This window comes from Opisthorchis viverrini (genome assembly GCF_000715545.1).
Source record: "Opisthorchis viverrini unplaced genomic scaffold opera_v5_11, whole genome shotgun sequence".
Classification (NCBI taxonomy): domain Eukaryota; kingdom Metazoa; phylum Platyhelminthes; class Trematoda; order Opisthorchiida; family Opisthorchiidae; genus Opisthorchis; species Opisthorchis viverrini.
Genome location: NW_008751667.1, coordinates 778,087 through 796,416, shown reverse-complemented (window position 1 = coordinate 796,416; position 18,330 = coordinate 778,087). Strand labels below are relative to the sequence as shown.

At 47.1% G+C, this 18,330-nt stretch overlaps 3 protein-coding genes across 3 annotated transcripts in view; 1 reads left to right on the top strand and 2 right to left on the bottom strand.

Moving 5' to 3' along the window:
• T265_01036 (hypothetical protein) overlaps window positions 1-724 on the bottom strand; it is a gene marked incomplete at both ends in the record, with an annotated part of 10,603 nt that extends 9,879 nt beyond the window's left edge. The window contains one exon of the mRNA XM_009164979.1: window positions 671-724. Coding sequence (XP_009163243.1) covers window positions 671-724 — 54 coding nt within the window. The remainder of the gene's footprint in view (window positions 1-670) is intronic.
• The window catches only part of T265_01037 (hypothetical protein), a gene marked incomplete at both ends in the record, with an annotated part of 12,584 nt that extends 11,540 nt beyond the window's left edge, over window positions 1-1,044 (top strand). Inside the window, one exon of the mRNA XM_009164980.1 lies at window positions 495-1,044. Coding sequence (XP_009163244.1) covers window positions 495-926 — 432 coding nt within the window. The remainder of the gene's footprint in view (window positions 1-494) is intronic.
• An 888-nt stretch (window positions 1,045-1,932) lies between these two features.
• T265_01035 (hypothetical protein) lies at window positions 1,933-17,243 on the bottom strand (the record flags this gene model as incomplete). The annotated part of the gene is made up of 7 exons (XM_009164978.1): window positions 1,933-2,189; window positions 3,529-3,780; window positions 7,550-7,758; window positions 9,157-9,248; window positions 9,307-9,424; window positions 9,475-9,612; window positions 17,079-17,243. The coding sequence occupies 7 exons, from the start codon at window positions 17,241-17,243 to the stop codon at window positions 2,066-2,068; spliced, it is 1,098 nt and encodes a 365-aa protein (XP_009163242.1).
• Window positions 17,244-18,330: the final 1,087 nt, after the last annotated feature.

Sequence of the window (18,330 nt, the reverse complement as noted above, 5' to 3'; positions counted from 1 at the left end):
GCACATCACATGTTACTTTACATTCACACACCAAGCCTCGGGTACCAGTGGAATGGCTCTGATTAAAACAACAAACTACTAACGAGAGATGACATAATTGAAAATATATATGCACATGTTACTTTACATTCACACACCAAGCCTCGGGTACCAGTGGAATGGCTCTGATTAAAACAACAAACTACTAACGAGTAGTCAGATGACATAAATCTAAGTCACTCAGAAGGCAACCAATCCGCAAATTCGTCACGATTGCCACGTTCGGGAGGGATGAATGCATACAAGTGTGATGAAGAGAAGCGAAAATTCACAGAGATTTCCTGCATAACGGTGCACTAATCACGGAGAAACTTTCGTTCGGAGTTGATTCTTACCCAAATTGACATAGTGATCATCCTACTTTTAAGTCTGTTTTGTTCGATAACTTGGTAGTTGATTGTGATGTAATGCGAACCTTATTTACACGGCATTTCCTCTCGTTTACTTCATCGAAGGATTACCGCATTAGCCTGACATCAATGTCTGTTCGAATGCTGATTGAACTGTTTCCACAAATGCTGACGGGGAATGGACTGCCGCTGAATTCGTGGTTGCCAATTTACCATCCGGTTGCACGTATCGCCCAACTAGAAACGGTACAATGGGCTAAAATTTCGGTGACCTCACTTACCGGTGGAGTGAGTCGGCGTCTAATAATGTGGTTCATAAGTAGTCTGCTCAACATGGCCAAGCGATCGATTTTCGACAGACTGGATTGGCTAATCAAACGCGCAATTAACGAAGAACTCCGGACATTTCGGCTACATCCGTTTTTCGTCCCCACAATCGTAAGTCACAATGACCAACCGCTAGTACGTGCCGAAGGTAAAACTGCAAACGTTCACCTGTACGAACCGAAGGAGATCTTCGCCTTGCCCATAGTGTGAAAAGGTCCCGACGTTATACCAACGGTCCTACTGGATTGCGGGAACCAGTGTCAAACTGAAGCAATGTACCATGCGGTCTTACACTCCTACCATGTATACGTGTTGTAAATAAACGAAGAGAACGTCAGAGAATACTTCTACTCCCCTCTACTGACAGGGCCGTAGGTAACCACTATAAGATAACTTGCTACAGCCGATTCTGACTGCAGCGCATCTGAGCGACTTGAAGGTTGATGAAAACTTTCTGACAGCTCGCGACCAGTTGGTATTGTGTATGTCATGGGTACTGCCAGGGCGCCAACAGCTGGACAGGAGGACGATTAGGGTGCTCAACCAAAGCCTTTCGCTCAAAAGCCTCCCAACAAGGCAGCGGTGTTCGGCTGGAAATGCAAGTACATTACCATTTTTTACGGAACACATCGCCATACATGTTCCAACCCCCAAACTGGAGAGCCAGTTGGGTATTTACACCCCGCTCGGTCCACTTGTGTGCATCTTCAGTTAAGGTGAAATCAGATATGGTACATTGTCTGGTGTCCAGAATTGACCTTGAACACTACCAGTGGTCTGCCATTTTTGTTTACCATATTAATTCAGGTTTCAGTCAGCCAAGTTCCCAACCGAGCCAGGTAATCGGATCAGTGGTGACCACAAGGGCTTCAGCATCAAAAAGCAGAACAAGGCACTGCAACTAATTCATAAACCCCGCAAACTCCTCGCTGACACAGGGTTGATAATCAGCTCAAAGTGTTTCGTTATGAGTAAATCACGTGGCTGGAAAGAAGAGGGAGCACTAATCCTCCGACGACTGGTGGGCCAGCTTACATGACCCGCGGATAGGTAGTAGTATTAGATCCTTATAAGTCAGTATGAACTTCGACTAATCAAACTCTGCAGGTAGATCACCAAAGAAGCTCATGCTCGGCTGGAAATTGTCGGAAGGTGAGCAGCGCATCAGCGGATATCAACACGTTCGTCGGATGACCCTCAAGAAGATAAAGTGCTGTTTGCATATGCATTATGTACAATATGAAAGTTATCAGTGAAATAATTCAAAACGGTCGAAAAATCGTCCAACAGGAAGTGGAGTAAGAAATTTTTGTGAAACACGTGGCAAAAGATCATATTGTTGTTTCATCTCAGTCCTTTGCATCACCGATTCCATCCGGAAGTATAGCATACATCGCCTCTGCTTCTGGAAGACAAGGGCTATCGTAGATTTTGCATATTCTTGTCTCACCACGCCCCTTTCGTAGATAAAGTCTGAAGGTAACAATAGGAGAAAATTTGGATAGAAACTGAGGGCCGAGTAATGTGTGGTCGATTAGCAACAACAATCACCGGGCTACAATCGAAATAGAAGTTGCCATGCACATCCTGCGAAGACCAACGAACTTCTTCCTATCTAGATGGAGTTCTAGGCGTAGTTACCTGTAGAACGGAGGTAATATCACCAGAAGCGGTACCAGCTAACCCAGCCGGAATAGTCATCAAAGGACATCCGTCCAGTTAATGGTTGATGAAATCGTAAAGCGTAAGCAATCTGGGTGAAAATACAACGTAAGCCCTCGAATGGCATCTTATACACACATAGTACTGAGTACGGTGAAAAAATCAATTGCAAGTGTTCCACTACCAGGACCGGAGGCAAAGCTAGGAACAGTCATTGCAGGCTACTCGTTAGTTACATCACGATGATGATTAGACGCTTCGAGAATTGAATTACCCCATTAACTCCAGAAATAGCAACGCTGGTTTGCTTCGCTACCTCAAGGAGTTTGTAGTCCGAAAATCCGCGCCTGCTCACGAAAAGCGCAAGCTTGGAAAGTAACAAGACCTAGTGAGAACTCGACGGAAACACTCGGGGACGAATACATCTGCAGATAATCGGGTAGTGGGATCCTGTTGGTGCTACGGTGTCCCCCCCGGGGGGGGGAGATAGCTCAGTGGTTAGAGCGCGAATTTAATGACCGGAAGGTCCGTGGTTCGGACCCGACCCCTGCCACTCGACTCCCCCTGTCTAGACTTGGACAAACTGGCAGTATCCCAGTCTTCGTGCTTGCTTCAGGTAGCATGGCAGCTAGGCACCGAAGGGGTGCTACAGCTGCGTGGTTATCTGTCGTTGGTTTGTTCGCTGAGCTGGGCAATTTGCTTGCAAACGCTTCACCACCAATCGAGGTGACACCATCAGTGCATTGCTAGGGAGCGTGGTGGGGCGTAGCGATGGGTTGCTACCTGTACAGATCGCCATTTCCGGTTAGCATGTACGCGATACATTTCTGGAATCGATTAATCCTGTCTCAGGAGATAGTTATCCGAAAGTAAGCATGCTTCCTATCATTACGGACAACAATAGCGGCATTGATATTGAGGGTGCAAAAATAAGTCGGAAGGGTCGAGATCCCTATCGGTTTGTAAGCATAGTTTCCAACATTTCCAGCCAAACAGCGGGTCTCCTGAGAACCGGATTAGTGAAGCAGTTCACAACCTTATCACACTAACCGTGGCAACCAGACCGGTAGAACAAACCCTACAAAGATAGTTGGTAAGAACGGAAGCAGTAAAATGAATGGTGTTGTATGCTCTCCATTACCACACATACCGGGTAGTCGAAGCATGCCCCATGATATTACCACCGATGGGTTTCTTCGGATCCGCAGTGAACATCGCAGCTCCGTCGACCTGGGCGACAACTTGATTAGTGATCACGACGGCGACACCGAACTCATCGGCGAGACGTAGAAGTGTGCGGAGGAAGCGGGCCAAATGCATTTGGCGGGCTGATAGTTCGCCGCGACCAGAGTAGTCTGTCCGATAAAGAGCGGTGGAACTGTCCACGACCAAAAGGGCGTACCTAAAAGTTTGAGGTAAATAAAAGGTAGGAATTCAGTCAGTGAGTCGAGTCGCTTTTGAATCCCCAAAGGTACCCTCAGTCACACTGTCAACAAAAGAGTAATGAACCTTGAAAGTATGCGCAGCTGAGAAGAAAAAAGTACTGAACAATGGGAGGCACACACCTACAACATTCTGTTTCTTAGATTTTCGTGAAACGGGTAAAAAGGTAAAAAAAAAANATGGGAGGCACACACCTACAACATTCTGTTTCTTAGATTTTCCGTGAAACGGTAAAAAGGTAAAAAAAAATTATATTCACTGTATGACAATGCATTCGGTCTATGGTTGCCATGCAATCCGAGGGAAACACGAGGTTGGTCAGATCAAGACAGGAGCAACCGCAAAACACACATTGCGTTCGCAGCACGGACTTTTCAGCAAGCAGCTTACAGCCTTAACCGACGGAGTTATCACGACCTCAACGAAAACAGCATTGGGTGCACAATCTCTACTGAGTGACAAGTTTGTTGCTTGCAATACAGCAATGAATGTGGTAAGGCATACAAGCTATTCATGGATCGGAACATACCGACCTCAGAAGTATCCAAAGTCAATCAAATGAACAGTTAAAGCGTTTGAGTTAACTAGCGGTAGATTCTCACTACTGAGATACAACCAGACATTATTCGTTAACAGGTGTTTAGTTAGAAACCGAAAAGCTCTAGAGTACAAAAACACCATCAGGTATACCAACTCCAGTGGAGGATGAAAGGGATCTTAAAAATGCGAATTGGCAAACAGATGAACAAAAGACGGAATTAACATACACGTTGCATACGTATGAACGGGAAACTCGCTGCCACAGATACTTTGCTGTTTAAATAAGCAGAACTGGGGGTGGTGCAGTACTCTCTCTCTCGAAGAAATTTCCCCATAGGGGGCTGGGAGTTTCTTCCATTTCAATCCTACCCACAAAACATTCACGAACCAGAGATGAGATAATTTCTGGATTGCCAGAATAAGTGGTACATCCTCTGGAGAAACACTAAAATGGAAACAGGCCGTATTGGGCTCGGATTTATTGGTCGGCCATCGTTCCAAACAGTTTATGTCGTAAGCACTACCCATGTAATTCTGCCAGATCGATCGAGTCTTTATGATGGGACTTGACTTGGCCGATAGGTTAGTCTTGAACACGAACGCAGTAACACCATTCGCTGGAGCATCTCACGGTTGCTAAGAGGGTTGCAGGTTGAACGATAAGACAAAACGCAGGACAAGTTGGTAGCTACCGAGTTTCTGATCATTGCCATGAGTTAAATCGTTATATGTGGAGACATACTTGTGTTCCGGTTTGGTGACTCTTATTCGAAATCAGCCAGATGAAAAGAATCACTGGTCAGTGAAGTCGTAGAGGGCAGGAGCTGGAGACCACTATACCAATTCACCGCGGTGTGCTAGTACGTGAAAATATTGAAATCTGCCGCATTCCACCCATCCACACAAAAACTATTTAAAAAACCCGTAACAAATAAAATTTCATTACGCCGCTGTAAGGGACCTGTATATGGTTCTTATTTGCCATTCTTCCGAAGCTGTTCTATTGGGCAGAATTCCACACGGAAACTATTTTAACGCCGGCATTTAGGCGCTGCTAAGACAAAGAATCATACCACGCACGCGATTGGCCAGATCGAATTGCTTGCCAATTCAGCATCAAGGCGAGCTAAGATTGGCCGAAAATGTGGGCCCAACAGCCAGTCATGATCAAGTATCAACCAAATGCCGGTTGCCACCGCGGCAACCAGAAGTCACCGGAGTTTCCAGAATGTTCTCACAGCATTCACATGATATACGATGTGCGGCACATGTTTTTGATCTGGTTTTTGGCGTTAATACACGTTGCGCACCTTTAATGGTCCTTTTGGCGAGAACGCTAGCTTGGGAGGTTCAGACCGAGAACTAAGCACAGTTAGTACCGTTATTTTAATTGGTGCCAGGGGTGGGAGAGAGTGTGGCTTTAGTTCGAATTCTTCTTTGCAAGTGTGCAGTTTACATCAACTATTGAGGCTCCTTTGGGTAGAACATTCCATACGCGATGATAGTCAAAAAGAAGGGAATCGGCTTACCTATTGTGACCCGTTCAGTATCATTAAAACGGGTTGCGATGCGAATCAATCAGAAAGTGGGCGAAAATAACCAAGTACCCAAGAAAATGGCCACTTAAATAGGCTAAGAACTGATAGTCTTGACGACAAATGGTTAACTGGCTTTTGGTTAAAGACGTACAAACCATGGATGCAAAGCCGTTCTGTCAGTCCGAATAATGATAAATGAAGCGAATTAGTCTATGTTAACATCCTAGGGCTTGTACGGGCCTCCATGCCAGGAAGCTAGCTGCTAACCGTTAGCCGACTAAATGGTGAAGTTCTGGGATTCGAGCAAATCATAGGAAGCCATATAAACTGACCACACGCAACGTGACCAACAAACCTGTAATTTCACGTATTTACGATTCATCTGAGCCCTGGATAATTCATAGGTTTTCTTTGGCTAAGACAAGGTAAACCAACTAGTAGTTTGGTAGAACACAGTGGTCATCCTAGACTTTGGCTAAGGGAGACATTCAAGGTAGCAGGGTTCACAGTTAAATTAAATCAGCTGTTCAAAGCTGGTCATCATCATCATTGTCAGCTGTAATAACCGCGTACTCGTCGTACGCTGGTTGTAGCTGCCGCAGTTTCGTTCACCGATGATTTGGGGTGGGGTAGGTAGCTGCGCATTGCTGGCGGGAGCTGATAAATTGGTGCATAAATCCAGCACTGTCAGTGGGCTGTTAAGTGGGGTGGGGGGTTGAAAAAGGAGCTATGCGCTGAAGGAAACAGCTTGGATGCACGAGCGCCATTGAGGGCGCGACTGGGCCATGTCTGATAATGTCTCTCAAAGCTGGTCAGCGTACGCGTAGTCGTGACTAGTAGCCGACAGGTCACACTACCGATCCCATATACGCATATCTTACTCTCTGCAAGAACGAAAAGCCTCGTCTGACCGAGTTTTTGGGATATGACCACATTTTCGTATAAAGGACTGGCTAAACTTTAAACCTTATGGCTTAGTAACGAATGAGTGCCACGCGAGGTCGAGAGGATATTTAGATAAAGTCAGCTTATTGCCCGTCCCTGAAGGTCACTCGTGATTGCAACGAAAAACTGGGAGAAAGTGAACATCACTGGGAAGATGAACACACTGAAACCCAAAAGACAACGTGAACCTTTGCAAGTGACAGATTCAGGTCTGCCGTCCACACCAGGCTAATTTGTAAATTTGTACATGGCAACATAGTACAACTTCGTGTTCAAGTATGAATGAAGATTGATGGAAATTCGGGGGCTAGGTCCATCTGATGGGCTCAAAGAACAAGGAAACTGGTGGTGGGCTGTCCGTACTTTTTAAGAATTAGTCATCGATAAAATATTCAACTCCATCCGGCAGGAGGTTTCAAGTGTCTGAGTACATATCTAAAGACGACTCGATGCTACATTAAGGTGCTCTGACAATTATGCATGCCTTCGGGTTTCATGCCATTGGTTGAACACCACTTGAATCATCGTTAGATTTCTAGCAAGACACTCTAGAGTTCAAATCAAGTCATGGGATTCCGTTGAGACATCTTAAGGAAGATGTTAGGACAACTTGACAGGATAGTAGCGCATATTTCAAAGACTGCGAACTTAATGAAAAACCACTACAATTCAGCGTGCGTCATCAGTCAGATATGGTCAACATACCGAGACTCGCTCATCATCGCGGCGGCGTTGATGAGTAGTTCCATCTGATGGTCTGTGTTGTAGGCCCGGGCATAGGCCACGTTGTCCAAGACATCGCTGCCAGACAGGCCGTACCGTTCGGCCACAGCAAGAAGTCGCTCAGGGCGGAAGGTCCCCTCCGTGTCGATGTAGAGACATTTACCTTCGCCACCGCCCATGTCAATCGGCAACTAGAAACAGGACGAGTGAAATAATTGACTATCGATAAAAAAATTTAGTTTCAATTCAGGAGAATTTCTGGTCCGAGCAGTCTCAGAACCACATACCCGCTACAAGATAGAACTGTTTCGGCAAAAATCAAATTTCATGGGGAAAACACAACTCACATGGAATCTGCTTGGTCGCTGGCGCTTACAATCACAAAAAACACCCTAGCCCAAGCCAAGAAATTATGTTTGCTTTCGGTTATGTAATTACTCGATCGACAAGAGCCACTGCAAGAATTACGCGGTCAATGAGTAGTATATCCGATTCGGGTCTCTCAATATGACTGTTAATAAGTTTTTTAACAGCACATCTAATACACTACTAACGGAGTGCAATCGTCACACTCCCATCTTGCTCTCGGCAGGTCGAAAGGCATGTCTGTTAACAGACCTGTTAACGTTTATCGCGCACGAAAAAAACTAATTACTGGAGGTGCCTTGGTTGTTAGGTCTTCGAATGAGCATCCATTTTAACGAATCTTTTTAGACGCCACCAAGATGCTTACTGCTGACAACTCCACTTTTTAAGTAAAAGAATCACGTTAAATTGGCTGTGGGTCCGTTTGAGTCCCTCACCAGTAGAAATGTGGTTCAGTTGTAACACCCTTTCGGTGCCTAACTGCCATGCCATCCAAAGGAAGCAAGAGGGTTGGGATACTGCCATGTTGCCCAAGCCCTGACAGGGGAAGTCGAGAGGCAGAAGTTGGGTTCGAACCAAGGAACTCCCGGTCAGTAAGTTCGCGCTCTAACCACTGAGCCACCTCGCCCCAACCAATCTCCCAATCATACTAAAACTCAGCATGAATGGAGAAATACCATCATTGTACGTAGGTTATATGCGTTGTGCACGATGGACTCTAGATCCCACGACCTTGTTTTTTGACCTTCCATTGCTTGTGATTGGTACGGGGAACACACCCAGTATGGATGTCATTGAGATCGAGATAGCTCAGTGGTTAAGGCGCGAGCTCAGTGACCGGAATACCTGTGGATCGAATTCAACCTCTGCATCCGACTGCTACTATCTAGACTTAGGCAACCTGGCAGTATCCGACCTGCGTACTTCTTTGGGGTGGCATGGCAGATATGGATCGAAAGGCTGCCACAGATGAAGTTTTTTCTCATTTCTAATGGATGAGTATGTTGGGAAGCCGACTTCCTGATACTTCTGCTCTGTTTCATAGTCGCGCTTGACTTTTCCTAAGGATATAGGACCTGTTTACAATGCGTCCCCACTCCATCTTTTTTAAATCGGATGTGGCATGACTGTGTGGCATCATTGTCTACTGCAGATGCACAGCTGTTTATAAGATGAAGCCAACTGCAACACGGAGAGGGACTAATGAGGTGTGATCGAATTACCTGGCAAGTGACGGCAAGAGTGTGACATATCTGAGTTTTACCGGTTCGGAATTCACCGAACAGTTCTGTAATGGAGCCAGTCTCAATGCCACCTGCGGGAGAATAAGGTATGAGGTAAAAGCACATGTTTGTACCCCCAGACACTCATACCTTGCAACAGCTTGTCCAACTCTTTGGAACCCGTAGTGAGTTGGATGATTTCAGACCGCTTTTGATGGAACTCGGTTGCCGTGGTGAAACCAAAAGGCACCAACTTCTGTGCAGCCTCCTAGAAGCGAGGAAGATGATAGAGACAAGAACAGGCATGCGACCGCTTACCGTGATTTTGTCCGCTTTCGCTTCACTGATACCTTTGATGGCAAGGAGTGCCTTCTTCGGGACGAACTGAATACTTTCGACGGAGTGAAACCCAGCCTCGCGGAGCTTTTTTATATCTGCCGCAGCTACACCCGCGCTCTAGAGTAACGATAAGATGAAAGTAGGTAAACAATCAATCCTGATTGTCAAGGGGAATAAAAAGTCTGAATTCCAAAAAATGTCTACCGGAGGAACATCTTTCCGGATAAAGTAAGACAAAAAAAAAAAACAGGAGCAGCAAAACCAGAAACTGACTGGGGGCGCAATATAGGATCAAAAGGGAACGGACAATATAGCCTTGGTCAGCGAAACAGGCCCTTTATCCTGGACGTCGGTAGATATTTGTCACAATGTTCGCTGAGCTGCCCAGCTCAGCAAACAAGCCAACGACCATCTACGCTACCTGAGCTACCGACATTCTCCTCTATAGAATTTGTCATAATAATAATCATCATCATCCAGCTTTAAAAACCTCTCGGAGTCCAGTTGCTGTTAAACCCAGGAAAACATGAAGGCCGAGATACTGCCAGGTTACCCAAGCCTTGACAGAAGAAGTCGGTGTGCCGAGGTTGGGTTCGAACCCAAAAACAAACTCCTCGCAATCTTTTTTCACGCTCCACTACTGAGTTTTAATTCGTCCCTCTCATGGTCTGCATCATTCTGAAGGAGAACAACACCCGAATAGGTAGACGATGTTCTGGCATGTGTACCAAATGATCGAGACACCACAGTTGATGATGCACGATGTAGTCCCGCACACAGACGCAGATAGCTTGGACAGGCACAGGCTGAGGAATACAGGGCGTCATTGCACAATGCAGGATACCAAACGTTACCGCAAAGTGACGATTTGTGCCCCCACATAACCAGATGAGCTGTACTAGGAACGGCACAAGACACTCACGGATTCCCTCGTACCAAGCTGGTCAATGCGTAGAGTTCTGACTAAAAGCCTCCTGGTACAGCATGTTGGAAGTTGGGATATGGGAGATGACATATTCCCGAGAAAATTAGCCTGATCCGAGACCTTTAGGCCAAATACAGCTGTCTTGAGTCGGGCTTGTGAGCTGAAGGTATTGGTTTAGGCCCATTACCGTCCTCTTATTTGGGTCTGGGTGCCTTGGCAGTATCCCAGGCCGTGTACAACCACGTCACTTACAAGTAACAAACAACCACATGCCACGTTGGCCGTCAGGTGGTGCAGTCAACCGGGTCGCCCAACTAGCTGCATACAGCAGGGCGGGCAAGCGGAAAGAAGCTACTACGGACGCCTCCTTTTTTCACTTACATACTTTTCTCCCCCTCTTCCCATTTCCATAATAACTCTCTTCTTATAGGCTCAGCAGTTAAGATTGAGGACTCCGCTCGTCCTGCTGTCTCTGATGATGATGACTGCATCGGTTTTGCAAACAACATCTGCGCGTCATCCGGCGCCGACACCTTCAGGCATCTCGAAATCAGTCTTCAAGCCTAGACGCTCAGTCTATTCAGCCGCTTTTAATTTTCGCACTCCTAAGGAAGCAGGAAACCAAGCTGCTCATGGACTCGCTTGGCATTAGTGTGCTGCGTCTCAGAAGCAAGAATTCGAGATGCAAGCGAAATAGTTGAACTGCCCCATTAATCTCCACTCGCTCCCGGCTGCGCACCACTGGCGATCCAAAGGCTGCTGAGGGAAGATGTACAGGAATTTGTGTCCTCCTAAGTCATCGGGCGAAAGAATCCTAGCTTGACTGGATACGAGTTGATAGACCACTGGCGATCCAAAGGCTGCTGAGGGAGGATGTACAGGAATCTGTGTCCTCCTAAGTCACCGGGCGAAAGAATCCTAGATTGACTGGATACGAGTTGATAGTCGCCTCCGGGTGGTTCGTTTCGCAATGCCTGTGAAACAGTCTCACAAGCTGGACCTAACTGACTGTAACTCTGACACCAGCAAACATAAGTTTCATGACGTCTTGAATACCTTCTTGATCATGGACATCCAGTCACTGAACATGCCACCCGATCAGGGAGAGGCACTCTAAGTTGTGGAGTGCTTTGCGTATCTTGTAAGTTGTATTAGTTTTGATTGTAGTGTGACAGATGAGGTCGATGCACGAATGTCCAAGACCCATGTCACTTTTACTCATTTGAGACACCTATGGCGGAAAACCGATATATCCCTGAATCTCAAGGGACGTGTATCAGGCTACGGTACGGGCTGTTTTGTTGTGTGGCTGTGAGAATGGGCCTAGTCGAGCAACGGAACTGAGACGTTTCCGGGTGTTCGACAACTGTTGTCCCAGAACCATAGCTCGCGTGGGTTGTTGTCGGTGAGTCCATAACAAGACAATTAGAAAGCGCTTTTGGTTGTGAGACGGGGACTTGAAGCAAAGAATGCGTCCAGCACCAGAGTCTGCGTTGGTTAGGCCATATATTGCATATGCCAAACCATTGCTTACAGAAGGGTGGTGTTTTCCGTGCCCAGTTGGGAGTGGCGCGGGCTGGGAGCTGGTCGACCCTTGACCTGACAGAAGGGTATGAAAGAGACTGCGAAAAGTCCGGGTGCTGTTGGCGGTACTCCCTTTTCAGGATGGAGACCGCGTGATCCTTACTGGGCTTAGTTGAAGAAGCTGCGAATCAATACCAGTGGCTTTCTTGTTGTCAGTTTCTACCCAGATTGCCTGAATACGTGTCTGGAGGTGTACACACCTCAAAATGATTGTAGTAAGCTAGCACTAAGTTCCTTCCCCATCCACTTTTACTATTTTTTTCCAAATTGAGGCTCTTAAATAAATCATGGTTGTATGGCAATGAAACATCAGTGTTGAACACTAATGTCGCGCTGCCAATAATGATGCTTTGAGCACCTTGTTGTGGCGGACTAAGAGCTCAGATAGTGTTGTGTTACCGGCATGTGAATGCGCAAGTAGGTAGACTTAGCGCTCATGAAACTTAACTGGCTGGTCGTGCAGGTCTGGAAGGCAGGCACACGGACAACAGAGAACGCCTGTCGCAGTACTGTGCTGACTTCAGACCGTTTTTGCGTGATACTAACTTCCAAAATAACTGAAGCCGCTTGGCCACATGATTTTCACCGCATACGAGTCGACCTACAACACAGATAATCTATATCACCGCTGGTTATAGGTGACGTGGATTAATTACTCACGGTCGCTCGTTCTGGAACGCTTTCGCGGATTCGGATTACGCGCTTGTTCACCGTCGCTTCAGAGGCGTGCAAGATGCGAACACTTCGTTTGGCCACTGAGAAGCTCTCGGACCACGATAAGAAAACGGTCTACTAGAACGACCTACTGAAGTTCCTTTGAAGACGTCCTCTGATGTTCTCATCATGGAAGGCACTATCGAAAACCTTGCAAGATACTAGATACTCCGTTTTCGGAATGGTTGTACCAACCAAGCCTAGTTACTAAGTCTGGAGCAAAACTCAAAACTGCTCGAAGCTCGGATACGTATTACTCGCGGTTGAGAGCACAATATCACCCGACGAAATCTCATACCTCAGGTGAAAAGCAATATTTGCGCGGATCAAGAAGATTGGTGCATCTAGGAAGATTAAGAGATGCAGAAGGCTAGAAACCCTAAGAATATGAGCAGACTACTTGCTTGCGATGAGTGTGACAATCACGGGAATTAGCTTGAACCACGCGTTTACCAAACCCTTTGCGTCATTCATTCTATGCCCCATTACGGTGTGAAAATGGGACCCAGGATCAGCAAGGATTCCGACCGGGATGAGGATCTAGGGACTATATTTTCGCAAATGTTACATCACGCTGTACATATGGGTATCCTACAATTTTGGTGTCCTTTGGATTCAAGGGTGTGTTTGTTTCTATCGACCGTACAGTTTTTTCCACATGCGTGCGCAAAATTCTCTCCCCCAGAAGTTCGTGAATACTATGCGCCATTCATGTCCTACAAACAGTGGTGTCCGATAAGCTAGTGGTGAAACAGGCGACGTAAACCCGCGGACCTCGAAGGCCAGAATTGCATTCGCCAATTGGCGCCACCCTGTGAATCAAAAAGGTACGTCACTTATATACGCGTTCTTTAGAAGAGCGGGTAAGAGTAATGATGTCACTACCGAAAATTTTTGCTACCACACCCGAATTTGAATACTCAAAAGCAGGTCTCAGAACTAGAACTAACCGCTTTGTTTGGCATGTATCGCGCCCAGCTACATCTGCTGTGTCACCTTTTAGTAATAACCTTGAATACCTCAGTCCATTTTCAAACTCCGAGAGCCTGTTTGCTTGGCTGCCTGAAGTAAGCTGGGTAACAGGTGGCTCTTGCTCGTATATTGCATTGATGTGTGTTGCCTGTCAGTAAGTACTGACAGAAAGTACTGTAAATGAACTGACTGCCCTCTCACTGTCTCCCGGGCTCTGGCTGTGCACCTCTGGTGATGCGGAGGTCGCTACGACTGAATTACCCGGAGTGGGTATTGTGTGGAGCCATCTACTGGAAGCGTCTCTACTTGGTTAGATACTCGTTGATGGTCCTCTTCTAGAGTCACTTCCAACTGCTCCACCATTGGACGTGAATTCATACCGTGACGAGATCACAACTTATTTGCAGGGTGCTGGGAGTTTTGCGTGTGATAAGGCGCTACCAGGCACACTCAAGCACTGGATATTAGACTGAAGAGTGGCACTGCCTAACTCTCAGAGAACTATCCCTGTCGGTCCCGAACATCGTTCAGCTGTAGCACCCTTTCTGTACCTAGCTGCCATGTCACCCGAAGGTTGCACGAGGGCTTGGATACTGCCAGGTTGCCCAAGCCTAGACAGAGTGAGTCACGAAGAGACTGGACTTTACCGTGGTGTGATGGTTTGCGCACCTCAGCGATCCATTGAGCTATATTGGAGAGTGTCTCGCGACACTCACAGTCTCTCATACCAGGTTGGTCAATGGTTAGAGGTCTGACGAACACAGTCTCCTGGCCCTCCAGGTTGGGGGTTGTCTCAGACTTCCGGACGTGTGAGAGTGTACGGAGAGCTCTCCAAAAGTTTCCGTACGCAAAGCGGTGTCTGTCAGGGGTGCCCAGTCTCTCCATTCCTTTTTAACTTTGTGATCGATGAAATAATGAGACGAACGCTGGAGGGTCTCCAAAACCCTGATGTTCAAATAGCCCGTGAAGAAAAACTTGTCGATCTGGAATATGCAGATGACATCGTTCTCATGTTCGAAGAGGCGGAGAAGGCGCAAGTATTCTTGGATGAACTAACCAAAGTCACCCCTTTGGTATGCACTTTGCACCCACAAAGTGTAAAGTCATGCTTGTGGACTTGTAGTCACTGAACACGCCCCTTACAATCCAGGGAGAGGTACTGGAAGTCGTAGAGCGTTTTACGTATCTTGGAAGTTGTATTAGTTCTGACTGTAGTGTGACAGATGAGGTGAATGCCCGAATCTGCAAGGCTCGGGCCGCGTTTGCTAACTTGAGACACCTATGGCGTCAAAATGGTTTATCCCTGAATCTGAAGGGACGTGTGTATCAAGCTACAGTACGGGCTGTTTTGTTGTATGGCTGTGAGACTTGGCCTATTCGAGCAGCGGAACTGAGACGTCTTCAAGTGTTCGATAGTCGTTGTCTCAGAACCATAGCTCGTGTGGGTTGGTGTTGGCGAATCAGTAACGAGGCAATTGAAAAGAGAACATTCGGTTGTAGAACGGGCAGTTGCGTCGAAAAATGTCTCCAGCACGAGTCTGCATTGGCAGGACAATGTATATCGGATAACGAACCGTTGTTCGCCGAAGAGTGTGGTGGTTTTCGTGCCCAATTCATTGTGATGCAGACAGAGGTTTCCAACCACTGGCTTGGCAGAGGCGTATACAAAATATTGCAAAACGTCTGGGGGATGTCGGGGCAACTTGTCTTCCAGGATTTGGACCGTGTGATCTCCACTGCGTCTGGTTGGAGACACTAAGATATGGCTGCTAATCGATGTCAATGTCATTTTTGTCATCAGTTTCTATACCGGTCGCCTGTGTTTGGAGGTGTGGGCAACTCAGAACGGTTGAGGTAGACTAGCACTGAGTGCTTTCCCCACCAAATTTCCTTCTTTACTTCACAAGGGATCTTTCAAATGCTTTTTCGCCACAGAGCCCCCTTGGAAGCTGGCACAAACTATTAGAGCTGCTAACCTCTCAGGTGGCATACGTCTCCGCGTAAAATTGCTTAACGAAAAACTGCCTTTGCATTCCCCACAAACAGTCGGCTTGCCTTGAACAACTGTCCATATTCGCACTTAGAGAAACCAAGCTCATACCAGATGTCTGACGCGGAGAGCCCGATAGACAGCCGAGATGACTCGAGACGTACAAAGGCAGGTTGGGTTTTCCCATGCTCACAAGTGGCTCTGCCCACCCAGATTTTCCTCCCGACACAACTACTGCACCTTTTTGTGACGCACTGTGGATTCAAGTCGCGCAGAGTCAGATTAACTCTTCTTCTGGGCATGGATGACCGCTGCCAGTCAAGTCCGCCGAAAGACCACCTGTTTCTCATAGTAACGCTGGAGCAACTATCCTCCAGCTACCACTTCACACCTCTTTTACAGGCAGGTGAGTTAACTTCCTGAAGGCCTCCCGGATGTAGTTCCCGCGTATCAGGTCTGGTGGACATAGTGTTGGCGCTGATCAAAGTCGTTCATCAGAGCGCTGGGACTCACAATCACGTTGCATCCACCAGATACGGCACAGACCTCCGTGGGAGAGTTTCCACACCAGCAACACGCTTCCGTTGTGAAATGGCTAATTAACCTCGAGGGTAAGGATGCTGTTTGCGCACATTGGGGAAAAGCCCATGTTCTTGAGGCTTAACGACTCCTAGATCTCCCAACTTATTGAGAAGTCGTCCAGCTGTAACATTGTTTCGTTGCCTAGCTGCCATGCCATCCGAAGGAAGTACGAGGACTGTCCACCCCTCGTGCAGTATCCCGGGTTACTGCCAGGTCGCCCAAACCTAGGTGAAATCGCGATTCGGAGGTCGGGCTCGAACCACAGGCCTTCGGGTAAGTGGATTTGTGCACTAACCACTGAGTCATTTCGAAATTACCGAGAGGGGGGCTACGAGTTACTTTCATTCAATTCCCCCAACGAGGACTTCAATTCAACGCAGTGAGATGTAACGCACTTGAAACTAGATTCCTACTGGGAGTAAAACATACCTCGAGCTTCTGAATAGGTACAGGCCCACAATTTTCATCGTCAACGATATCTTCAGAGGCACCAGAGAGTGGATTATTATGGGTGACAGAAGATGAGCTGGTATTTCGTAAAATCCGGAGCCGTTTCTGGTGCGCTCAAACATCTGTGTTATATTCAGTTCAAAGTTAGTAATTTCCAGACGCCCCTGGCGTTCTCAACTTTGAAAGTTCTTTTTGGACCCTTCAAGATGAGCGACCTTCCACGTCTCCTATTATTCATCGCAACAGAACTTCTTCCATTAACTGTAGATTCACCTTTTTCTGTAGTTTCAGTGAAAAGTCAGACTCCTATAGGACGTTTTTTCATAATCCAATTTGGCTGGTAGCCTCACGGATTCACGGATTCACGGATTGATACACGGGATCGAGACTTTTGCCCAAGTTTCTCAGGTCAGCTTTGTTCTTGTTGGTCAGTGGCTGTCGTTCACCTGAAAGGCACAAGTGAAAAAAGGTGTAGCACTGCTGTTTACGTTCTAAGCGGGGCAGTATGCTTGCCAGCGCGAGGATTCGCATAAATAAATGTCTAATAGTGCTTTAAACTGGGTTCTAGAAGGAGCGTGGACAACCGTCGAAGGAAGGTCATTCCACGCAGTTACTGCCCGAGGTGAGAAAAATTTTTGTCTAATGAATTTGTGTACTCTGAGCTTGAAAATTTTCTTACTATGTCACCGCCGTGTGTTTGCTGGGTCAACGGTGAAAAACCTGTTTGCCAAGCTTTGTTCAAACAGGGCATAAGTAAGAATTAGGTCCCCTCGTAGGCGACGGTACTCCATGGGAAACAGATCAAGCATCGCGAGACGCGTTTCGTAGTCCATGGATTTGAGGCCGGCAGCCATTCTCGTAGCGGCCCGCTGGACACGCTCAATGAGGGTGACGTCTTTCGGGCGTCCTGAGTGGACAACCTGGTTGGCGTACTCCATGAGTGGTCTGACGTAGGCCCCATAGAGTACTTGGAAGTCCATGCGAGTAATACGGGAGAAGGTGCGTCAGATCATCAGTAAAATGGCGAATGCGTTTTGGGCCGATTTCTCATGGTGCAGTGAGAAGGACACGTATTGGAACTCCAGGATTTCAAGTCGTCCGCAAAAAGTAAACATGGACTCGCAAGAACGTCTGGGAGGTCGTTGACGTAGATCAGAAACAGGAGTGGTCCCAAGACGGAGCCTTGAGGAGCTCCAATAGAGACCGGCGCTGGAGAAGAGTAGGTCGGGCCTATTCTCACTCGGAACGATCTGTCTGATAGGAACGCCTTGATTCAGCACAGGATTTTCCCTTAAATCCCGTAAGCCTCGAGTCTGTGAAGCAGCGGGACGTGTGGGACCCCATCAACTGTTTTTGAGAAGTCGAAAACTATGGCATCCGATATGCGTCCTTCGTCCTTGGCCTGGGTTAAGCTGTCCATAAACACTAGCATGTTTGTCACGCAAGAGCGGCTTGGGAGAAATCCGTGTTGAGCTGGAGATATCAGATCACTGGAAGTAAGGTGATCTAGGATAGCTCGCTTCAGAATGCGTTCCATCACCTTGCATGGCACGCTAGTGGGGCTTATAGGCCTGTAGGTGTCAGGCGATAGTCGGTAACCAATTTTGTAGATTGGCGT